Raw genomic sequence first — 26,351 nt, 5'->3', positions numbered from 1 at the left:
ACACGGCGGCAAGGCTGATAACAGGAAAAAAACCCTGGGAATCCATCTCTCCTTCGCTGAGGAGCTTACATTGGCTAACCGTAAAAAATCGGATCACGTTCAAGACCCTTTGCCTCACCCACAAATGCGTGCATAGAGAAGCTCCGCAATATCTAATGGAGAAAATAAATCATTACACACCAAACCGCAGTCTTCGATCAGCCAACAAAAACCTCCTCCTCGTGCCCAAAGCCCGGTATAAATTCAAGGGGGATCGGAGATTCGCTGTCCAAGGGCCTCAGCTATGGAATGCTCTACCAATCAACATCCGCCTGGAAGAAAATCACCGGGCTTTTAGGAAAAAACTCAAGACCTTCCTCTTTTAGCAGATGATCAAAGCTCCCCACAGCGCCTAGAGGCGATTCAGTTCGCATTGTGCGCTATACAAGTATTTCATTCATTCATTCAATAGTAGTTTACTGATTGGTCTGCGATTTGTGTCATTGTTGGGTAGCAAGTGTTCTGCTTAATTGCTCTTTTGATAGCCTGGTTCCATAGGAGTTTTCACTTCCTTTGCATATTGCATATGGAATTGTTCAGAGATTTCGGAAATTTTTTGAGACTGGTTGAGAAGATAACTTCCATCTTCTCTCTCTATTTGGATTCCCAGAAAGTAGCTAATGTTTTCTAGCTCTTTGATTTCAAAATTTCTGGGTGTAACCCTTGGCAACTAGTCTGGCTTTGGTATTTGTGGATATTCCTTTCTGCATCTAACTTACTTTGAAAGTTCACTTACTTCCTATAGTTTTGCAGTTAGGAGGGAGATCTGTAAGTGTCCAGGTTTTTGACTTGAAGTGACTTTAATTATTCTTCTGCTGCCTTTCTCCACTTATTGGCTTCATGTTTTGGCAGTTTTTCTGTCTTCCCAGGATGTTGGTTCAAGTATACTGTGTGCTTTGACAGTGTATGACAGCTTGTAGGGTGGTATCACCTTTGTAGCCTGAGTGGATCGTCTGACTTCAGGCAGTTTAGCAGGATCTGGTGGGAAACTTGATTTAGGCAATGTGAGTTCCACCTCTTGTTCTGACTCCTACAAAGCTTTGGTTAACGTTTTCTTCTGGTTTGCTTGGCATATTCACTTCACAGCTTTCAGGGATTGGTGTTTCTGGTGATGATCTCTCATCAAAATAAACACTACGGCTTATTGTTACTTTGTCAGTCTTTGAGTATAGGATTTTGTAATCTTAGTTTGCTCCCTGTAGCCCACTAGAATGCCCTCTATGGCTCTGTTCTCCAGCTTGGATTGCTTTTTAGTTGGCATATAGGCATATGCTTTACATCCAAACAATCTGATGTGCCCTATGCTAGACTTTGATCCATGTCACATTTTGAATGGAAAACTTTTAATGGCTCTTGAAGGTAATCTGTTCTATAGGTAGGTTGCAGCCATGACTGCTTCTCCCAGTACTTGTGAAGTAGGTTGGCATCTGACAACATATTCTCCCCCATTTTCGGTGCATATCATTCCTGGTTTCCTTTGGAATTTGTTGCTAGACATGGAAACACACTCATGAAGCCTCTCTGATGTGCCATTCTTGTGTTTCATCAGATAAGTAGTCGTGTACCTGGAATATTCATCAATAAAAGTCAGGAGATATCTGTTCCTGCCTGATGTGGGCATTTTCATTGGACGGCATACGTCACTGTGTATGAGCTGCAGGGGGTGGGTAGTTTTTCTTTGAGATGACTGTGAAAGGGGAGCACATGTGGCTTTTGCTTCTATATAGCACTTGCATTTCATGAGCACTTTGCAAGGTGCTATTGTCAAATCTTCTGATAAGCCTCTCATTATAATGTCCAGTATAGCTTCTGGACTTCTGTGTCCCAGCCGCCTGTGCCATAAGTGAATATATTTGCTGTGTAGGTCATTAGACCTACATTGGCTTGCTGGTCTGTGGTGATGAGCCTATATAGGTGGTCATTTAGTTTTCCTTTTGAAAGGAATCATTTATCATTGTGAATTGTGCATTCATCACCCTGGATCTTAACTGCGAGACTGTTATTTGCAAGAATTTTCACTGTTACGAGGCTGCCTTCTAGTTCCAGAACACACAGCACTTTCTTTACAAGGATACTCTGCTTGCCTTGTAGTGTAATACAGTTCAGAAAGCCCTGGCCTTTACCTTCTGAATTGATACCTTTCCCATTTGCTAGGAAACCTTTGTCTTTTGCACTGTAACCAGTGGCACCAGCCTTTAAAGCTGCCACTCCATGAAGTGTCTGCAGTTTCCTTTTGTAGCTGCTTTGACTCTTTGTATTGTGGATAGCTTTAAATTTTCACTGCTCGGCTTTCCAGATAGAACAGTCCTTTTAAGTGACCAGTCCTTTTACAGTGAAAACAGGCTCTACTTTCTTTGTTGTGCTTTGTGCCTTTCTACATCTTAAGAGCTTTGTCATCATGGTGCGAATTTTCTTTCCTTCTGTCATATTCATTGATTCATTTGCCTTTGACATATTCCAGTGTCAGCTCCTGCTTGAGTCTGGTTTCTAAAGTGTTAACAAGACCAGTAATGTCTCTGGGAGGCTGCAGAGGAGCAGGGAAACAATATGGTTATCTTTGATGTCCTCTCCGATGGTGCTCTATGATCTCTAGCATAGCATTCACGTGGTCACGCATTTGCTGGCCTTCTTGTAGTGTCATCTTGTACAACTTTCTTAGCAAAAACAGTTTGCTGTTTAAACTTTAACCCTCATGCAGCTTTTGTAATGAAGTCCACATACCTTTGGCCATTTTCTCTGTTATGTGGATAAGCTGGTCATCTTCCACTAGTAAGCTTATAATTACTTTTGCTTGTTTATCCTTCCTATCCCAGTCCTATGTCTCTCCGTCTGCGGGTCTGTCTGTATTTAACACTTGCCACAAGGCATTCTTTAGCTGGTAATTGGCATTGTTTAGCTTTGCTATTGCAAACTTCACATGAATGAATAACTTGTATACCGCTACATATTGGGTTTTTGTTTTGGTTTGCGTGAAGGAAGATCATCCATTTGTTGATCATTGAGAGACAGTTTTCCAATGCCTGGTATTGGTCTTTTTTGTTGTTGATGTGTAGGTATAGTTGGATGTCATCCGTGTAGGAGTGATAAAGTAGATCCTGGTTGCTGATGATTTTAAGGAGTGGGCGGAGATAGATGTTAAAGAGCACTGGCGACAGGGGTGATCCTTGAGGGACTCTGCATGTCATTTTTCATGCTTCCGAAGTGAACGTTCATAGTTTCACTTTCTGAGATTGGTTCTCTTGGAAGGATGCAAACCAGGGTAAGTTTGAGTTTGCAACTCCAGCTACTTCTGTGAGACGAGTGAGCAGGGTTTTGTGGCCTACTGTGTCGAATGCTGCACTGAGGTCCAGCAGCACCAGGAAACATGATTCTCCTTTAACTGCTGCATCGAGGGTGTCTGTCACGTACCTGGTGGTGAGCCTGAGGTGTAGAGGAAGGCCTCGCATACAACTCCGGCCCAAGAGCCGCTGGTAGTGGGACAGTTGGCGCTGGAGCACAGTGGAGTAAGAGTGCCTGGGATAATTCCTGAAGTCTGTGCAGGTAGAAGCCAGGAACACACAGGTGGAAAGCTGGACTTGGCTGCTAGCGGGCTGGAGTGCAGCTGGATCACAGGCAGGTCTTGGCAGCAGACGAGCAGATCAGATACAACAGCAGGCAGGAGCGTGGTCAGGTCACAGACAGGCTCGGTAAAAGGTAGGCGGATCAGTTATGACAGCAGGCAGGAACGTAGTCAGGTCACAGGCAGGTTTGGCAACAGGTAGGCAGATCAGGTATAACAGCAGGCAGGAGCGTAGTCAGGTCACAGGCAGGCTTGGCAACTGGTAGGCAGATCAGGTTTAACAGCAGGCAGAAGCGTACTCAGGTAGCAAGCCAGAACGGTATTCAGAAAACAACACAAGGTAACAAGATTTCAGGTGAAGCTGTAGACCAAGCAGCAACCAGACAGTACTGAGTTCTGTGTTTAAATAGGCCGTCTGGCACCAGTTCTGGCTGCGCATCAGTAGATGCATGCGCGTCTACTGATGCGCCGGTGGCAGATCTGCGTATACTTTGTCGGCACCTGCACACAGGTGTGGATCTGAAAATGTCAGCTGTATTCCGTGGATGACTTCCCTGACAGTGTCACCCCAGATTTTGAGGAGTGCAGTTTCTGTCCCATGGCCAGGGTGGAAACCAGATTGTGGTGGGTCCAAGAGTTTATGGGTGTCCAGATGGAGTTGTAGCTGTTGTACTATTGCTTTCTCGATCATTTTGGATAAGGTGTTGAGGCTTGTGAGAGGTCTGCCGTCATTTGGGTCTTTGGGATCGAGGTTAGGCTTCTTTAAGAGGGGTTTGATTGTGCCTTGCTTGAGGGAGATCGGGATAATTCCTTCTTTAAATGACTGGTTTACGAGTTATGTTATGATAGGTGCCAGGATGTCAGTACATTCTTTCAGAAGTTTTTTGGGAATGATGTAGTTTGGCAATGTGCTGTCTCAGAGGTTTCTGATGATGGTTTTGGTGATGTCAATGGTGATTGGGACCAGAGTAAATCTCAGTGGATGTAGAAACTGTGTTTTTTTTCTCTTGTTCTGGTCAAGTGGGGTTATTTGCTATGTTCTGCTGAATTATTTCCCAAATGGTTGAGATTTTGTCAATGAAAAAATCACATAACTCATTGCAGAATTCTTCTGTTTCGTTTGCTGGAGAATCTAAACAGGTGGGGTTCATAGTCTGGGTGACTAGTTTGAAGAGTGCTCGAGGGCGGTTTATGGATTTTGAGATGGTTTTGGAGAAATGTTCTTTTTTTGCTATGAAGATGGCTTTGTGGTATCTCGTGGTGAGTGATTTGTAATTTGTGTGGTTTTCCATTGTTGCGTTCCTTCTCCATGCTCCTTCAGCTCTTCTGTGTTCTTGTTTCAGTAATGTAAGAGAGTCATTGAACCAGCCCGAATTGTTTTTGCGAGTGGGTGCTCTGCGTATTGGTGCGACTATGTCTGTCTGCTGTCTGTAATAATGCTGTGTTAAAGGAGTTGAGTGTGTCTTCAGTTCAGTAGTTTTGGGTTAACACCGCTATTTTGTTGGATAGTGTCGTTTTGAAGAGTTGTGAGTATAGTTTCTTCTGTGATCTTGTCCAGTGTATTGTCGTTGAGTTGGTATTTGATGAGTGATGTTTATTTTGAATTTGATCACGTGGTGGTCAGTCCAAGGCAATGGCATGTTATCAAGTGTGTTAATGTCCATGTTTTATTTGAAGATGAGGTTGAGGGTATGGCCTGAAGCATGCGTGCTTGCATTTATAAGTTGCTGCAGGCCTAGTGCTTCCAGTTGGTTGATGCAAGCTGTAGCGATGGAGTCCTGGGAGGAGTTTTCCCAGAGATTAAAGTCCCCAAGTAGCAGGAGATTTTTGGTTTTCAAGGTATATGTAGCGATGAATTAGATAAAAGGTGCAAGGAAGTGTGTCTTTGGTCCCGGTCGTCTGTAGCACAGAAGTATGTGAAAGGTGTCCTAGGGTGCTGTTTGACATTGAACTGTGAGTGTTTCTATGAATGACAGTGAGCTCTGTAAAGTTGGTTTTGTGAACGTGAGGTGAGATTTGTAGATCACTGCTAGGCGGCCTCCTCTTTGACCGACTCTGTTCTCAGTTAGGGTTTGGTCATTCTCAGGTACTAACTCTGCTACAATGGTGTTTAAAAAAATACAGAGCAGGACCAGAGCAGGGGATGCTGATGTACCATCTGTGTAAGCAGGAATGCTCTCTGGGCCAGCAGGTGTAAGGATGGTGCTAGAATGAGGCACAGGAGGCTGGCAGACCGCTATTGAGTGGGGCCGATGGCAGCCAGGTAATCCAGTAGGCAGGCTGAAAAATGTAGGTAGTGACTTGAGCTGGGGATGTAGATGTACAGTCTGTGCAAGTAAGAACACTCCCCGGGCCAGCAGGAGTGAGGATGGTGCTGGATTGAGGCCTGAAAGATGGCGGCGGGCCACGATTGTGGATAGCCAGCAATGGCTGGATTTAACCAGCAATCGGGTAGGCAGCATGAAAAATACAGGACAGGATCAGTGCAGGGGAGGCAGATGAACAATCTATTGGAGTAGGAATTCTCCCCAGGCCAGCAGATGCACAGATAGTGCAGGATTAAAGCAGGATCGCTGGAGCTCCTTCACAATGCGTCTGCTCACTGGAAGTGACCATGTTATTCTGACATCTGAACCGCTTGCCATGTTTCAGTAGCTTGTATACAGTATTCACTGACTTGCTTTACTCACTGAGTTACTTTCCAGTGCCTCTGGGTGCTGCTGGGTTTGCTGGGTGCCTGGGACCCATAACCTATTGTGCAGAGTATTGATATGCTGGAAGCTTCTTAGATGCAGAGAATACTTTACTTTCATGCAGAAATATATTACGTCTTACAGCATGGAGAAACATGAACAGGAATAAGGAGGATACAAGTACATACTTATGCCGCATACACACGACCGGACTTTCCGCCAGACTAGGTCCGACGGAATCAGTCCATCGGACAATCCAATCGTGTGTGGGCTAATCCGATCGTTTTTCATTAAAAAAAAATCAGACGAACCTAGAAATAGAACATGTTTCAAATCTGTCCGACGGACTCAATACCTATCGGGAAAACCATTTGTCTGTATGCTGGTCCGATGGACCAAATACGACGCAAGGGCAGCTATTGGCTACTGGCTATTGAACTTCCTTTTTTAGTCCCGTCTTACGTCATCACGTTCAAAACAAACAGACTTTTAAACTGACTTAGTCCGTTTGTGTGCGGCCAAGTCCGTTCATTCGGAAAGTCCGTTGGAACTCTGCTGAAAGTCCGTTGGGAAGACCATTGAACCTAGTCTGCCAGAAAGTCCGGTCGTGTGTACGCGGAATTAGCTAGAGAAGGTACATCCTGTGATTACATTACCACAGAGAATACACACTATAATACTGCAGTGCCACCTACTGGTAGAGATATGTATAATGCATATATATAGTACACCCCTCACATTTTTGTAAATATTTTATTCAATCTTTCATGTGACAACACAGAACAAATGACACTTTGCTACAATGTAAAGTAGTGAGTGTACAGCTTGTATAACAGTGTAAATTTGCTGTCCCCTCAAAAAAACTCAACACACGAACATTTATGTCTAAACCACTAGCAACAAAAGTGAGTACTCCCCTAAGTGAAAATGTCCAAATTGGGTACAAAGTGTCAATATTTTGTATGGCCACCATTATTTTCCAGCACTGCCTTAACCCTATTGGGCATGGAGTTCACCAGAGCTTCACAAGTTGCCACTGGAGTCCTCTTCCACTCTTCCATGATGACATCACAGAGCTGGTGGATGATATAGACCTTGCACTCCTCCACTTTCCATTTGAGGATGCCCCACAGATGCTCAATAGGGTTTAGGTCTGGAGACATGCTTGGCCAGTCAATCACCTTTACCCTCAGCTTCTTTAGCAGGCAATGGTCATCTTGGAGGTATGTTTGGGGTTATCATTTTGGAATACTGCCCTGCAGCCAAAGGGAGGGGATCATGCTCTGTTTCAGTATGCCACAGTACATGTTGACATTCATGGTTCCGTCAATGAACTTTAGCTCCCCAGTGCCGGCAGCACTCATGAAATCCCAGAGCATGAAACTCCCACCACCATGCTTGACTGTAGGCAAGACACACTTGTCTTTGTACTCCTCACCTGGTTGCCGCCACACGCGCTTGACACCATCTGAACCAAATATGTTTATCTTGGTCTCATCAGACCACAGGACATGGTTCCAGTAATCCATGTCCTTAGTCTGCTTGTCTTCAGCAAACTGTTTGCGGGCTTTCTTGTGCATCATCTTTAGAGGAGGCTTCCTTCTTGGACGATAACCATCATGACCAATTTGATGCGGTGTGCTGTATCATCTGAGCACTGACAGGCTGACCCCCCACCCTTCAACCTCTGCAGCAATGCTGGCAGCACTCATACGTCTATTTCCCAAAGACAACCTCTGAATATGACTCTGAGCATGTGCACTCAACTTCTTTGGTCGACCATGGTGAGGTTCTGAGTGGAACCTGTCCTGTTAAAATGCTGTATGGTCATGGTCACCATGTTGCAGCTCAGTTTTAAGGGTCTTGGCAATCTTCTTATAGCCTAGGCCATCTTTAAGTAGAGCAACAATTCTTTTTTTCAGATCCTCAGAGAGTTCTTTGCCATGAGGTGCCATGTTGAACTTCCAGTGACCAGTATGAGAGAGTGAGAGCGATAACACCAAATTTAACACACCTGCTCCTCATTCACACCTGAGACCTTGTAACACTAACGAGTCACATGACATTGGAGAGGGAAAATGGCTAATTGTGCCCAGTTTCGACATTTTCACTTAGGGATGTATTCACTTTTGTTGCCAGCGGTTTAGACATTAATGACTGTGTGTTGAATTATTTTGAGGGGACAGCAAATTTACACTGTTATACAAGCTGTACACCCACTACTTTACATTGTAGCAAAGTGTAATTTCTTCAGTGTTGTCACATGAAAAGATAGAATAAAATATTTACAAAAATGCGAGGGGTGTACTCACTTTTATGAGATACTGTAGTTCACAAATTATATAAAAAGCTACTTTCTGTTGTTTCTTTCAAAAAATATATGGAGAAGTGGGCTCACTGAGAGTTTCAGCCGCTTATCCTGTCTCACTGAGTGGAGTTATTCACCCATTACATATTGCCCCGATTCTCTAACTCTTTTAGTCCCTCCAACTCTGTGTTAGCTCTGCCACTGACTGCAATGTATTAAATAATTCCTCTCCTACTTCACTAAGCTCTCCCTTGTCCCGTCAACTTGCTGTCCTTCCCAGTCACTCCACCTTTGTTCCTGATAAGCTACTTTCACTTTCTCTTACACCTTTCATCCCCAGCTTTACTTCCACTCCTTCCCAACACTCTCACACTGATCCCCTTTCCCCGTTCACTGTCATCTGTTTCTTTCTGCTCTCCTTTCACATATACAGTATCTGCATGGCACACATCCTGCAGCCTCCTCTAGGCATTCAACTCTAATGCCGCATACACACAAGCAGAATGTCTGACAGAAAAAGTCAGACGGAAGCTTTTTATCGTATATTTTCCGATCGAGTGTATGCCTCATCTGACTTTTTTTTAAGAAAATTCTGACAGACCTAGAAATAGAACATGTTTAAAATCTTTCTGACGGAACCAATTCCTATCGGGAAAACCGTTTGCCTGTATGCTGTTCCGAAGAACCAAAAACGACGCATGCTCTGAAGCAAGTATGAAACGGAATCGCTCGGTGTGGTAAAACTATCATTTGTATTTGAGCTAGCACATTCCTCACGCTGCTAATTCTGTGATCTTTTAACGCAGCACATTATTTTCTTCTTTAGAATGCTGGAAGAATGAAGTTGTTTTGCTGCTCATATTCATACAGAGTTCTCACAAACTTGGAGATAATCTTGGATTAGAAAGATTAAAAGAGGGAGAGCACCATATGGCTCCACCCTCAGATGATGTTGTAAATGACGAAACGAGTCAGAGTGGAGCCATACAACGAGTGTAGTTACGTCAGCACGCCCAGGAACACAGCATGAGTCCCCACAGGTTGCACACGCCAAGAGCGATAGAAGATGCTGTATGACATCTGATGTTATCTGATGACATTTTGTGAACACCGCTGTGATATATGTGATTTCTAATGAGTGTACATCGTGAAGGGAGTTTGTTATTAAATGGTATTAAAAGTTGTTTAAAAAGAGAATACTCTATGTCCGATCCCTCTTTTCTCTTCACCTGATTAACTGAATAATTAAAATTAGTAATTAGTAATTAGTGGCTGGCACAGATTGAACAGAGAAAGCCCTTGTACACACGGTCGGACATTCCGACGGAAAATGTCCGATCGGACCATGTTGTCGGATAATCCGACCGTGTGTGGGCTCCATCGGACTGTTTCCATTGGAATATCCGACCAACAAAGTTTTAGAGCTGGGCTATAAAATTTTCCAATAACATGATCCGATCGGAATTTTACCGATCGTTTGTAGAGAATTCCGATCGGACAAAGTGCCACGCATGCTCAGATCAAATTCCTAGACCAAAGCTATTGGCCTGAACGTAGTCCCGTTGTAACGAAATAACGTCATCACATTACGAACGATCAGATTTTCTGACAACTTTTTCCGACCGTGTGTATGCAACACCAGTTTCGGACAAAATCCGACGGATTTTGTTGTCGGAATGTCTGACCATGTGTACAAGGGCAAAGAAGATGCCCGTAGAGACGTCCCACTGTTTTGAGATTCACATGCAAAAATTAAGCTCTTTTCTGGTAAGAGTTTTTTCAAGAGGGGTCCCTTTGCACACCCCCCTCTCCTTTCTCTGTGCACGTGTGAAGGTGCTATCTTTCGGCGACAGCAAATTTCATCCTAAGTGATTTTAAAGGACTGTTTTTTCTCTGCAACATTTGATGACAAACTCCATTTACCATATTTATTGGCGTATAACACCCACTTTTTCCCCCTTAAAATCAGGGAGAAATCATGGGTGCCTGTTAAACGCCGATCACCCGCTGATCTGCGCTGTCTGTGGAGCGCCGCTGACATTTGCTAAGCCAAGCCAAGTGTACTATGTAGTCGGCTCCACTCGCAGTCACGCCCAGTCCCACCTCCGAACCTTTACCTCCCGCCATTGGCCCGGTGTTGTGTCCATCATAGGAGCTGGGCCAAGGGGTGGGACGGGGCGTTACTGCGAGCGAAGCCAAGTAGCCGAGTACACTTGGCTCGGCTTGGTCTATGTCGGTGGTGGGAGGAGCCGAAGGATTTCAGCAGCGGCGGGAGGAGCCAAAGATCTCGGCAGTGGCGGGAGGAGCCGAAAATCTCGGTGACGGGAGAAGCCGAAGATCTCGTTAGCGGCGGCGGCGGTAAATTTAAAATGAAACCATGCTGCAATTTTGGGAAAGGCTGCAGGGGGACAGGGGAAGGCTGCAGGGGGACAGTGCAAGGCTGCAGGTGGACAGTGGAAGACTGCTTTGATGGGCATTTAAAATGAAAGTTTTTTTCCTTAAACTTGCCTCCTAAACTTGGGGTGCATGTTATACACTGGTGCTTGTTATACGCCAATAAATACGGTAAATATTGTGTACGGACTGCATAGAATGGACATATGTTGAATAGATTGCTCATGTTATGTGAATAATCATATGCACAAGCCCTGCCCGAGTCTATTTGGGCTTTTTTCGGTTTTAATGTATATATATATATATATATATACATATGTGTGTAGTATATATAGCCCAAATAGACTCGAGCAGTGCTTGTACATATGATTATTCACATAACATGAGCAATCTATATATATATTGTGCTGTATTGCTGGGACACCCTGGCAGCAGATAAAAAAAAGAGGGGGTCAATTTATGGCCCCTAGTAGTGGTGTCAGATATAAGGGTGCAGAGCCTATCAGGAAGGACATACATTGTACAAATGTTTTATATATACGTATATATAAAACCACACACAAACTCAGATCCTGTTTTATTTCACTTCATCTTCATTTATAAGTGGGACATTGTTTGTGTTTTACAAGGTACCCCAATCAAATGAAAACCGATTCAACGTGGTTTTATTGTTAACAGTTCTAAAAATCACTAATTATCTTTTTATAGAAACAGATCTAAAAATAACCCACCTTACTTCCCTGCAAGTAAATGTAAGGCATTTGAACATGCTGTCTCAAGGTTTATAAACCCAAACATCTCCTGATCATCCGGTGAAAAGCATTGCTAAGTAGGGCTCTAATGTTCCAAAGTCTATTCACTACATCTGGTTCAAGTGAGTTCAGTGGCACAGCTCTTACATACTTTTTTATTTCCAGGAACAAAGACACAATCAAGGTTATTGAGTTTGGTAGCTAAAAATGTTAAATAAGCTCTGTGTTTATACCAAATTCAGATGGAAATAGTCTTTAAAGTGTTCTCAACTATTTTTAGCAGTTGAAGTAATTGACTATATACACCTTCAAATAACCAGTTCTTTTGAAAAAAAGATTCTTTTTTAAGGCTGAAAATAGACTTCAGAAAGAAGGGTCGACTATGAGGACAATAATTCTATGGTGATTGTTATAACTGATTGCCAAGTAATAAAAAGGTTGGTATTTTTTAATGGTGGTTTAATTAGATTACATAGCTCAGGATTCTACAGTTTGGCAAGCACGCTACAATACAGCAGATTGTATGAATTCCTTTTACACTTTTCAATGCCAGTACTGCCAGCAGAAGAGTTAACTGGGTGCACCAAGTTCATGGTAATACGAGAGGTACAGGCCACCCGCATTTTACTTGTTTGTATATTCACTAGTATAGACATACTAGCTTGATAAAAATAATTAAACATATTAGAGTTCTCTTTTTTTCTGGTAACTTTACCAAATGAAAATATATTATATATATATATATATATATATGTATATATATATATATATATATATATATATATATGTATATATATATATATATATATATATATATATATATATATATATATATATATATATATATATATATATATATATTGTACCACAAGTTTGCAATTTTGTTTCCTATGTAGTTATTGCCAGATCAACTATAAATAACTAAATACAGTGTGTGGTGATATTTTATAAACACGGCATTCTATTATTATAACTTAACACAGATTTGTAATGATTTGTAAATAATTTTGATATTGGTGTGTTATAGACAATCACTGCTAATGGGTGAAAACTAGTCTGAGATCCATCATTATGTATAAAGGTGTGCTACCGGCGCAAATAAAAAAACGTATCTATAACTACGTTTTTTGCATATATATATATATATATATACCACTCTTAAACGTATATTTAAACATAAGTCAATTCTTACTGACTAGTCAAACTGTACCAACTAATCAGATATTGGCTCTATGAAAACATCATCACTAAAAAAAACTTACAATATTATGGTAATATTGTATAATATTGTAAGGTTTTTTTTTTAGTGATGATGTTTTATAATAAAGTTTAAATAATTTTGATATTGGTGTGTTATAGATAAATATACAAAGCTAAATGCAGGTATTATATTTTCCCAAATCAAATACTATTGTATTCAACACTGTTTGGTAAGTAGGTTTATTGTTTGGCTTGGCTTTGTTAGCTTTGTTAGCTAGAAGTTGCATGAACTTTAAGGACGTGCACTTGATGTAGTGTACTTGAACATTAGACTATTGAACCGGTCAATTAGTGAAGGACAAACTAGGTCTTACTTTATTGGTGTAAACATTCTGTTATTTTCAAACACTTTAAAGCTCATCCCCTTAAAACTTTAAACCAATGATATCCAAGAGTACTGTATACCCTTTTTTGCACTGTCCCATATATATAGACACCAATATCTTGTGCTCCCATACACTTTTCTCCAGCACATTTTGCCTCTTAGAAAATTCAGCACTGTTGATTGATTATTGTAATTAAGCTTTTTGAGTGTATACACTTGCAATGAAGACTTTTTCATTTCTGTTGCCTCTTACTATGCCTGAGATTTTAATACAAAAGGCATATTTTCACACACCAACCAAATGTTTTGGCTTGGCAAAAAGACTTGTGCCTTTTTGTAACATTCCAGGTCCCGTTGACCTGCCTGGCATTGGAAGTTTCCTTAATATTCTTTGGAATGGAGGGTTACAAAATCAACATGAAATTATGGTAACTATGCTTGCTCTTATAATGAACTCTAAAGATGCACTTCTGCTAAAGATGGACTTCTGCTGTAACTAAAATATTATGTTGTTTTATTTTTCTACTGCTATCTCCAATTCTACTACTTCTGCTACTACTATTGCTATTGCTCATCATCATCATCATCATCATCAAAATAGCATAGTACTTGTCATAATGTTAGATTTCCCGTTTTATGTTATAAATATTACTAATGTGATCATTTGATCTTTGTTCTGTTTCTCTTTAGTTAAAATATCATCAACAGTTTGGAGGTATTTTCAAGATGAATCTTGGAAATTTTAAGTCAGTGCAAATTGGAGACCCAGATTTACTAGAAACCCTTCTAAGAAAGGAAACAATGTATCCAAAGAGAATGGAGATTAAACCTTGGAAAATGTACAGAGAATATAGAGGAGAAGAGTATGGCCTGCTTACACTGTAAGTGCTCATTGTTTTAGTATGGGATTGCGTCATGTAAAGATGTATTTTATGTCATAGCACACTTTGAAAATGTATTTGCATACATTGTACTATACAGGCAAACCTCGCTTTTAACCACCTCACGCCCGCCCTATAGCCGAATGACGGCCGTAGAGCAGGCGCGTTCGTCTGGGAGGCCGTCCCTGGACGTCCTAATGTTTACTTCCGCAATGCGCGCCGCCGCGGGCGTGCATCGCGGAAGTTCTGTGTTCGCCGTGTCCCCCGGGGACAGGCAAACACAGATCGCTGTAAACGGCCAATCACAGCGGCCGTTTACAGCGCGATCGGCGTGTCCAATGGGAGATGATCTCATATGTAAACATATGAGATCATCTCTCAGCGCCACTCTCCCTCCTCACACAGACAGAGTGTGAAAGGGAGAGATGAACGGCTGCAGCGGCAGCCGTTCTGCTTTGCTTTTTGATAAAAAAAAAAAGTAAAAAAAAAAAAAAAGTGCCACCCCCCCCCAGCAGTGCCATCCATCCTCCCCCAGCAGTGCCAGCCATCCTACCCCAGTGCCATCCTGCCCCAGTGCCATCCACCCCAGTGCCATCCACCCCAGTGCTACCTGACCCCAGTGCCATCCACCCCAGTGCTACCTGCCCCCAGTGCTACCTACCCCCAGTGCCACCTGCCCCCAATGCCACCTGTTGTCAGTGCCATTTGTCCCCAGTGCCATCTGTCAACAGTGCCACGTATAAGTGCCATCTGTCATCAGTGCCACGTGTCATCAGTGCCACGTATTAGTGCCATCTGTCATCAGTGCCACGTATCAGTGCCATTTGTCATCAGTGCCACCTGTCAGTGTCACGTGCCATCTGTTGTCAGTGTCACGTCATCAATACCACGTATCAGTGCCATCTGTCATCAGTGTCACGCGTCATCGGTGCCATGTATTAGTGCCATCTGTCATCGGTGGCACGTATTAGTGCCACGTATTAGTGCCACATGTCTTCAGTGCCACGTATTAGTGCCACTTGTCATCAGTGCCACGTATAAGTGCCACGTGTCATCAGTGCCACATATTAGTGCCATCTGTCATCAGTGCCACATATTAGTGCCATCTGTCATCAGTGCCACGTGTCATCAGTGCCACGTGTCATCAGTGCCACGTATAAGTGTCATCATTGCCACGTATCAGTGCCATCTGTCATCAGTGTCACGTGTCATTGTCCTGGTGCTTCAAAAGTGTAATAAATAGTCAACAAGTTAGATGTGTAATTTATGTTCCTAGAACACATGATGGCGCTACCTGCATGTTGGGCCTCTCTATGTGGCCAGGCTGTGAAAAAGTCCCACACATGTGCTATTGTAATACTCAGGAGGAGTAGCAGAATTTTTTGGGGGGTGTCATTTGTGGTATACACATGCCATGTGAGAGAAATAACCTATTACAATGACAATTTTGTGGAGAAAAAAAAAGAAAAATCTTAATTTTGCAAAGAATTGTGGCAAAAAAATGACAACATCAAAAAGCTCACTATGCCTCTTACTAAATACCTTGGAATGTCTACTTTCCAAAAAGGGGTCATTTGGGGGGTATTTGTACTTTCCTGACTTGTTCGGGTCACAAGAAGCGAGATAGTCCACCAGTACATCAGATGTGATCAATTTTGTGCGATTCGCACCACAGCTTGTAGACTCTCTAACTTTCACAAAGACCAAATACTATCCACTAATTTGGGTTATTTTTACCAAAGATATGTAGCAGTATAAATTGTGGCCAAAATTTATGAAGAAAAAATAATAATTTGCATAATTCTGTCACAGAAACAAAGAAATATGCGTTTTTTTTCATAATTTTCGGTCTTTTTTCATTTATAGCGCAAAAAATAAAAACCCCAGAGGTGATAAAATACCACCAAAAGAAAGCTCTATTTGTGGGAAAAAAAGGACAAAAAATTCATTTGGGTGCAGTGTTGCATGACTGAGTAATTGTCATTCAAAATGTGAGAGCACCGAAAGCTGAAAATTGGTCTGGGCAGGAAGGGTGTTTAAGTGCCCAGTAAGCAAGTGGTTAAGTACCCAATGGGGTTTATTTACTAAAGCTGGAAAGTGCAAAATCAGGCTCACTTCTGCATAGAAGACAATGAGCTTCTAACCCCAGCTTGTTCAATTAAGCTTTGGTAATAAAACCTGGAAGCTCATTGGTTTCTATGCAGAAGGGAGCCTGATTTTGCACTTTCCAGCTTTAGTAAATAAACCCCATTGTGTACTTAAAAGTGGGGTATGCCTGTACACACTACGTCCACATACTTTATACTAAATATCAGCTTTTTTCAGTTGCACAGTGATGTATAAAATCAAACTTTTATGCTAAGAGTAATATGTATTCTGTATTCAAATCCATTCTAAAAATGCGCCTGCACATGCGCCATAGACATCGGTGCCCGGTTTTAGGAAAATATCTTCTAAGCCTTAATCTAGGCTTAACTGTAGGTTAAAGTGGTCTGTAAGGGTTTATAACCACTTTAAGCCTCCTGCACACTGGACGTTTTTACAGCTGCTGTTTTTGGCTGTAGATGTTTTTTTTTCTACAGTCATTAAACTCTCCATCATGTTATCCTATGTGTCCGTGCACACATAGGCTGTTATCAGCAGTTTTGGGCAGTGGTGTTTTTGAGCAGTAAAAATAAAACAAAACTAGTGGGTTCTGAGAAACGTTTTTCAGCTGTAAAAACGCTCTAACGCTGATAAACATTGATAAACGCGAAAAAACTGCTTTTTTTTTTAACGTTGTAAATTAATTTAGTTAAATTTGTTTAATTCTTTTTTGGAATTCGTCTTCTTTATTCGTATTCAAATCAATTCAAATTTTTTGAATTCGAATCGTTTTCGAAACAGTTTCAAATTTAAATAGTTTTGGAATTGTTTTCTAATTTCCAAAGAGAATGAAATAGAATAGAAAATAAAGGAGTAGAATAGAAAAAATATAATAGAAGAGAAAAGAATATAACAGAAAATAAAAGAGTAGACTATAATAGAGTAAAACAGAAAAAAATAGAATAGAATAGAAATGAATGGAATAAAATAGTATATAACCATCTTCGGAAATCAGAATAGAATAGAATTCAAAGAGCAATATAATAGAATACAATAGAATATAACCATTTGCCAGAATTCAAATAGAGTCATTTAAAATTTGAATAGAATAGAAAAGAACAGATTAGGATAGAATAGAAAATAACATATTTTTATAGAAAAAAAAAAACAATAGGAAGAAAATAACCACCTTCCTAGTCTAATCTATTCTTTTCTATTCTATTCAAATTTGAATTGATTATATTTGAATTTTGGGAAATGGTTATATTCTTTCTATTCTATTCTTTTTTTTTTATTCTATTATTTTTCTATTTCTTTATTCTATTCTTTTTAATTCTATTTTTTATTTTATTCTATTCTATTGTTTTTTGATTTTAGCATTTTCTATTCTTGTATAGTCTATTCTATTCTTTTCTATTCTATTCTTTTCTAATATTTTCTTTTCCATTCTGTTGGGTTTTTTTTTCTATACTATTCTGTTCTATTTTATTTCAATCTATTATTTTCTATTCTGTTTAAATTTAATTTTGGTAAATAGTTATATTCTATTCTATTTTTTTAATTATATTTTTTTTCTATTCTAGTATAGTCTATTCTATTATTTTCTTATGTTTTTAAATTCTAATTTATTCTATTTGAAATTCAAATTTCAGAAGATGGTTATATTCTTTCTATTTTATTCTATTTCCAAATGTGCTTATGGAAGAATGGTCAACCCTTCCCATAGACATACCCCTAAACCTTGTGGACAGGTTTAGAGTTGAAGCTGTTAGAGCTGCAAAGGGTTTGCCAACATGTTGAGGGCATGGGGCCTGGCATGGTTCAGGAGCGGGGCGCTCTCTCATCCCTTTTCCTGTGGCCTGCCAGATTGTGTGCTCAGATAAGGGTCTGGTATGGATTTTGGAGGGACCCAAACGCCATTTGGCAACTTGCATATAAGCCTTTAAAATGAGCACTAAAATAAGACTTTAATGGTGTTCGCATGTTCGCATCTGTTCGCATGTTCTGGTGCAAACCGAACTGGGGGGTGTTCTGCTTATCCCTACTAGTGACAGGTAAGGAAATCTCACAAGGGTTTGTAAAAGCTTAGAATATGCCATATCAGGCATAGAAGAGGGTAGCGGGGCCATGCTAACGAAGGCTTAAATATTTGTAAAATTCTCTTGCACCCACCCCCTTCATTTCCAGCATTATCCTTCCCAAAACAGGTGTCTCTTCTACAGCTGCTGTGGAAGAAAAAATGTGGCCAAATCACCCTTATGCTCAGTTCCCTGAAGCCAGCATGACAAAAAATGCTTGTTTTGCAGCTGCTGTCATTCCATCTAATAGAATTATGCTATTAGCCCCTGTACACACGGTTGGACATTGCCGACGGAAAATGTCCAATCAGACCGTTTTGAAGGATAATCCGACTGTGTGTGGGCTCCATCGGACTGTTTCCTTCGGAATATCCGACAGACCAAGTTTTCCTGCTAGGCTACAAAATTTTCCGACAACATGATCCGATCGGACTATGTGTGGAGAATTCCGATTGGACAAAGTGCCACGCATGCTCAGATCAAATTCCTAGACCAAATCTATTGGCTACTAGCCTAAACGTAGTCTCGTCCTAACGAAATAATGTCATCACGTTAAGTACGATCAGATTTTCTGACAACTTTGTTCCGACTGTGTGTATGCAACAGTTTCGGCCAAAATCCGACGGATTTGGTTGTCGGAATGTCCGACCGTGTGTACAAGGGCTTAGAGGATGGGTACATGGGACCATAACACGTGGTCTGGTAAGCATAAACAGAAATGCTACTATCCTGGAAACTGGGTCAGTCTGCTGGTTGTTGGAAAGGATGCACTATGGGGCACACCACTAAAGCTAGTGATGCTACCATGTGCTTGTATGTTGGGGACATTCACCTGTACCCCTTCCTGTCATGCTGGCTTGCAGCCTGGCAGCTCTCCAGGCCCAGAAGAGGTGGCTGACTACATATCATCTTCAGTCAGACAAGGTTTGATAACACTAACCTGCTAGTTGCTTTTTTACCTGGTAGAATTTACACATGTACTTTGCTTGGCACATGTACTCAATCTGCTGAAACGGCGGTTCTTCGTTAGGTACTCTGGCTTCAAGAAGGTTCTGTTGTCAGGCCAGAAGGGTCACTTTAGGTGCCTGCCAAAAATGCAGTGCCAACACAGGCTGCTTGGCAACTGCCTCATTTGTGACACTCCTAGTTGTGGAACACAACATTGGCCATATTGCGGAGGTTGTGCCAGGAGTGTACCTGTGTGATTATGGTATTAGAAAAAAAACATGCACCAATAGAAGGAGTGCCAGACCAAAAGATTAATCCAAATTACTCTATTTAGACTTTTGTCTATTGGCTTTCACACAAAAAAAAAACATGTTTCAGGGCCAGAAAACATTCCCCCTTCCTCAGGGCTTCAGTTAAACTTGAATGGACTCAAAAAAGGGCTTTTCTTTTATGAATCTGAGGATTTACTAGCCAGCAGCATATGCCTCAGTAATCAAGGGATATTGTTTAATATTATGGATTAGGGTATGAGGGCAGACTGTGGGGAACTTGGGTTCTTTTCACAGATGATGACTCATGATTTAGGATGCATGCAGCATGTTGGCACCTTTTATTGCGGTGACCAAAATTTGTGGGAATTAGTGTTGGAGCACACACTGTATGGCCTGATGGAATTTTAGTTCTTTAGTGTGAAAAATTACACAAGTATATCACTTAAAACCGATGAAAGAAAATAATAAATACATAAACAACCATAAACAGAACCCTATACCCACAATTGTTAATGCAAAAAATCGTTTATAAAGTATGGTCAAATTTGCTCCAACAGAGGAAAAAGATTCCTTCCTGATCCCTTAACCTCCCTAGCGATGATCCCGAGTCTGGCTCGGGTTGGGATTTTAGTTCCACGAGCGGTAACCCTGAGCCAGACTCGGGATCGCATCGCTGGATACAGGGAGGACACGGAGAAGTTACTTACCTTGTCCCCTGGATCCAGCGATGTCCTCCACGCTGTGTGATCGAGCTGTCCTCCGCTCGATTCACATAGTGCCCGAATGCCGCCGAGCTCCGTTCCCTGCGAGGTTACAGTGCACCGGAGCGGAGATCGGCGCCAAATTCAAAAAAGTAAAAAGGCACAAAACACACACAGTACTGTAATCTTACAGATTACAGTACTGTATAAAAAAAATACACACCCCCTTTGTCCCTAGTGGTCTGTGCAGTGCCCTGTATGCACTTTTATATTATAAATACTGTTTTTTCTGCCTGAAATTTGGAGATTGTCCATAGCAACCAAAAAGTGTCCCTTTTTCAGTGTATTAGGATTTGATTACATTATTGAATAATTTTTATTATTATTTATTATATTATAAACTTTATCATACCCGGGATGTCTGCTAGACTCTGGTTTGAACAGATTTAAGAGAGTTATTCCTAAGAATTACAGGACTATAATTATAAAACGCCAAATTTCCATGCAATATAATTGTACCGCTTTCAGCACCTAAAACCAGAACTAATCATACCGCCAGGGAGGTTAAGGCAATCAAATATTCCCTGATCAAATATTTCTGGTCTTATTATTTTCCTTGCATTTAGGAATGTATCCAGTTTTTTTTCTAAACAACCAATTAGGCTAGCTACAACTAGTTCCTGAGGGGCTCTATTTCACAGCTCTTACTATGAAGAAGCCTTTTGGTACACAGAGGAACCAGTCTTGGATTACCAATGACTACAAAATCCCTGCTGCTACAGACTAGACATGTGCGGTTCGTTTCATACGAATTGAAAATTTGTACATTCGGAAGCATCCGAAATACAAATTTCTAAGCTTCCGAATTGTATACGAAATTTTGTTGACGAATTTCAGATCCAAATTCAGTTACAACGGAAAACTTGACTGGTGTTTTTTTTGACCAATCAGAGTTTTTCTTCTGCTGCTGAGTAGGGATGGGTGAACGGTTCGGCCCGAGCATAAGTTCGGGCCGAACTTTGGATATTCAGATGTTCTGCAGAACACTGAACAATATGCCGCATATTGTTCGGGGCAAATTCGAAAGCCACCGGAACACCGTTAAAGTCTATGGGACATTAACATGAAAAATTACAAGTGCTAGTTTTAAAGGCTTATATGCAAGTTATTGTCATAAAAAGTGTTTGGGGAACCGGGTCCTGCCCCAGGGGACACGTAGTAATGCAAAAAACGTTTTAAAAACGCAGTTTTTGTGGGAGCAGTGATTTTAATAATGCTTAAAGTGAAACAATAAAAGTGAAATATTCCTTTAAATTTCATACCTGGGGGGTGTCTATAGTATGCCTGTAAAGTGGCGCATGTTTCCCGTTTTTACAACAGTCCCTGTACAAAATGACATTTCTAAAGGAAAAAAAGTAATTTAAAAGCACTCGCGGCTATAATGAATTGTCCGTCCCGGCAATACACATAAAAATCATTGAAAAAAACAGTTTGGGTCTGGTATAAATATTAAGTGGAACCCAGAACCAAAATAAAAATAAATTTCTTGGGGGTCCCCCCAAATTCCATAACAGGCCCTTCAGGTTTGGTATGCATATTAAGGGGAACCTTGCACCAAAAATGTTAAAAAAATGGCGTGGGGGTCTCCCTCAAAATCCATACCAGACCTGATTTTAAGGGGAACCTGTGCCAATTTTTTTTTTTAAATGGCGTGGGGGTTCCCTCAAAAATCCATCCCAGACCCTTATCCGAGCATGCAACCTGGCAGGACGCAGGAAAAGAGGGAGGACGAGAGCGTTCCCCCCCCCTCCTGAACCGTACCAGGCCACATACTCTCAACATGGGGAGGGTGCTTTGGGGTAGCCCCCCAAAGCACTGTGTCTCCATGTTGATGGGACAAGGGATTCATCCCCACAACCATTGCCCAGTGGTTGTGAGGGTCTGGAGGTGGGAGGCTTATTGGAATCTGGAAGCCCCCTTTAACAAGGGGACCCCCAGATCCCTGTGAAATGGTAATGGGGCACAAATGTACCCCTACCATTTCACAAAAAAAGTGTGAAAATGGTAAAATGACATGACACGGCTTGGGACAAGTCCTTTATTAAAAATAAAAAAATAAGAATGTCCCACAAAGTCTTCTTCTTCTTCTCTTTAACCAATAAAACCACCAAGCAACTATTTCACTCTCTTATCTTTTACTTTACTATTGCAACTCCCTCTTCATAGGCTTACCTCTACAGAGGCCATCCCTCTTCAGTCTATCATGAATGATGCCACCAGACTCATCCACTGTACCAACCACTCAGTGTCTGCCTACCACCCCTCTCTGCAAATCCCTCTACTGGCTTCTGATTCCTCAACAAATAAAGTCAAAATACTAATAACTAATACCAAAAAAAACATTAACAACACTGCTTCTAATAATTGCTGAGTTATACAAACAGAAATCCTAAGCATAATATCCTTCACACAATGCTTTATAAGCTGTGTACAAATATATGAATTAACTATGTTAAAAACATAAAAACAATTGCATATGTGGTGATGAAATACATTGTACTCTACATAGCTGCAAAGGTGTGGCTATTGCCGCGTACACACGACCAGACTTTTTAACGGACTAGGTCAGACGGTCTTCCCGACGGACTTTCAACAGAGTTCCGTCGGACAAGCACACCAAAGTCTGACGGATTCGAACGTGATGACAAACGTCCGGACTAGAATAAGGAAGTTCATAGCCAGTAGCCAATAGCTGCCCTAGTATCGGTTTTCATCCGTCGGACTAGCATACAGGATTTTTCAACCTTTCCATCGGAAAGATTTGAAACATGTTTTAAATCTAAAGTTCGTCTGATTTTTAGACAGCAAAGGTCCGATGAAGCCCACACACGATCAAATTGTCCGGTGTATTCGTTCCGTCAGACCTAGTCCATCGAAAAGTCCGGTCATGTGTACGCGGCATATAACTGATTTGTAATACAGGGATTTACAGCCTCACTGAGTGGATTATCTGCAGAGACCAATTCAACACTAGGGATTGCACAATCCATGTTTGTGTCTGTTTCCAAAAATCCATCTGATGATTCTGCACCCAGTGATCCAGGAAAACTGCACAATCTCTTTACAAGATGAACTACATCTTCATATGTATCTATATATCACAATAAGGAACAATTAAGGAGTTTTTAAAGATTTCTAGCACAGCCAATCTGCCTTTGAACAACTATAGTAAATGTGTGGCCAAATCCAGAACAGTCAAAAAAAATGTGGTTATATAGCACCAACATGCAATTGTTTTCATCATGAGTGGAGTTTTCTTTAAAAAGATAAGCTACTGTCTGCATAAATAATATTACATGTTTGATACCATGTGTTCAATTTGCAGAAGAGCTATGTGTATGATATGTATATATATATGTTTTATTTTACAGTGAAGGAGAAGAATGGCATAACATGAGAAAAACTGTGCAAGGTCACCTCATGATACCTAAAGAAATAGCAAAAATGGATGTGAAGATTAATGAGGTGAATGTCTTTTACTAAAATATGTAGACACTATAGAGAAAAAAAGCTGGCATTGTTATTATCATTTTCTAGAAATTCAAAGAAAACCTAAAATTATGGTTTTGGTAGTACGTTAAAAATCATGGAAAATACATGATTACTACTTAGTGCCACTGGCCTGTATCTGGTATAGCGTAAGAAAGAGGTCAGGTAACTTTTAACTAAAATTTCCCCAATCCTTGATTTGAAGGCATTTAAAATGAGTAGATGAGGATGAAACTCATGTCATGTGTGAACAACATACAGCCATATCTGAGACTTTAGCCCCTTTCATACGACCGCTACGATTGGGTCCAGCTGTCAGTTTTTCAGGCTGACCTGATCTGACGGTTCATTCACCCTTATGGACTGCGGTTGTAAACAGACTATTGTCCGTTTAAAAAATGGAAAGAAAAATACTGCACTAATCTGTGAGAAAATATCAAATACAGCTGCTACATACAAATGTGACAAATATTCATGTGAAAAGGAAAGTAAAATGTAGCGCTAGTGTCTAAATAACATGTGCTTAAAATACATAAACAACAATAAAAATAAACTAATCAGCAATTAAGTGCATAAATAAGTCCACACAGTGTCCATCCAAATATTTGATGGGTCCATCATAAACCAATCCGTAGACAGAAAAAGCCAGCAATAAACTGAACCTCTGAAGATAATGGCATCAATGAAGATAGGTAAAAATGGGTACTCTTACCAGAGCTTGTGGACCTGCATGTCAGCGACACCAGATCATAAACGCATAAAGAGAAGCAGCCAGGCAGGAATGGGGTAACAGGTCACGGAAGATCCTCCATCCATGCCAACCGATTTTCAACATCCTCTGGAGACCCTTGCACAGTGGAATCAGGGATGGGTGGAAACCCAGCAACAATGTGTCACCCAAGGTGGTCAGAAAGCTGTTAGAGCAGGGGGTATGGAAAACATAAAGGGACACGGGCTCCCAATGCTGTAGGTCAAAAAGCAAAATGGCTATTTATTTAAAACACAGATAAAATAATTACATAACAAAATAAAATAGTGATCACATAGTGTAAAAAGCAATATGGGGAGCGGAGAAACCGTGCCCTACGCGTTTCATCCAAGATGGACTTCTACCGGTAGGGGCCGCATAGGGCTCCGTTTCTCCGCTCCCCATATTGCTTTTTACACTGTGTGATCACTATTTTATTTTGTTATGTAATTATTTTATCTGTTGGTGTTTTATCTTACCAGGCTATTTTCTTAAGTCAGATTCTCACTATTCATAAGCATAGCGTGAATCAGAAAAATACCACATTATAGCCACACCTGAAGCTGTGATATAGAAAAAAAAAACTTTATTAGCATTATCATCAGCTCTATATGGCCAGCTCTCTTAAAATTGTCTGCTTTGGTCAGCTTTAAAAAAATAGTGTGAATCAGGAAAATACTGCTTTATGGCCCCTAGATGGACCCAATGATCAAAGGAAATAAATAATGTTTTACTATGATCGTCGGCTCCATGTAGTGGCCATATTGAAGTGTTTTCCAGATTCATGCTATTCTTTTGAATCTAGAACATCCTATCCTGAGAGAAAATAACATTTGATTTTGCAGGTATTTGCACAGAACACATGTACGTGCAATTTTTCAGGATGATTAGCTCTGCAATTACTTTATTATAAATACACCCCAAGGTGTCTACTATAATTTATTTAATTTAATCAAAAGAGTTATGCCCCGTACACACGATATGACTTTCCCACAACAAAACCATGGAATTGTGTTTGAAGGTTGTTGGCTCCAACTTGTCTTGCATACACACATACATACCAACAATTACAAACGTAGTGATGTACAAGACATACAGTGAGCCGATAAAAAGGAAGTTCAATAGTCATGTGATATCTCCATTACGAACGCTAGTTTACAAGCCCAGTCGCTTATGGCTCGTAATTGACTCCGAGCATGTGTGGACTTGTGTACACACGATCAGAAAGTCCAACAACAAAAATTTGTTGGCGGAAAATTTGAGAACCTGCTAGCCAATATTTGTTGGCGGAAAGTCTGCCAACAAATGTTCGATGGAGCACACACATGGTCGGACTTTCTGCCAACAAGCTCACTTCCAACATTTGTTGGCGGAAAATCCGATCATGTGTACGCGGCATTAGACAAAACCCATTAGCACTGTTCTCTGCTGAGTACTGCAACAAAGTTACTAAGAAGTTGAGACACGTCACTTATAAATAGGGATTACATTCTGTGTTTATGACCAAAAAATTTGGTAAAAAGTACCCACTGGGAGTCTGTAATTTCTATAAAAAATTGTACCTATCATTCCCTTCAATTTTCATTCCTGCCTATTTGCACTGATTGTTCCACCCCAAGGGGCCATTAGCAAGTCACTACAGTCTCACTGTGCACAGCAACTTCAACAAGTCAATATTGATTTATGGCTGCCACCTGACTGCAGCCCACCCTCCAATTTCCGCTGAGCCTGTATAGAGCAATGACATTGATGTTGGACT

The 26,351-nt window shown here is 40.9% G+C and overlaps 1 protein-coding gene across 1 annotated transcript in view; it reads left to right on the top strand.

The window, feature by feature from the left end:
- LOC143998074 (1,25-dihydroxyvitamin D(3) 24-hydroxylase, mitochondrial-like) overlaps nt 1-26,351 on the top strand; it is an 89,157-nt gene that overhangs the window by 5,760 nt on the left and 57,046 nt on the right. Inside the window, exons 3-4 of the mRNA XM_077493833.1 lie at nt 14,021-14,211; nt 23,727-23,820. Of these exons, the coding sequence (XP_077349959.1) occupies nt 14,021-14,211; nt 23,727-23,820 (285 nt within the window). The remainder of the gene's footprint in view (nt 1-14,020; nt 14,212-23,726; nt 23,821-26,351) is intronic.

The sequence above is a fragment of the Lithobates pipiens genome, unplaced genomic scaffold, assembly GCF_037356315.1.
Source record: "Lithobates pipiens isolate NorthernLeopardFrog02 unplaced genomic scaffold, aLitPip1_a1.2 Scaffold_19, whole genome shotgun sequence".
Lineage (NCBI taxonomy): Eukaryota > Metazoa > Chordata > Amphibia > Anura > Ranidae > Lithobates > Lithobates pipiens.
The sequence above is the reverse complement of the archived record's forward strand: the minus strand, read 5'-3'. Positions and strand labels throughout refer to the sequence as shown.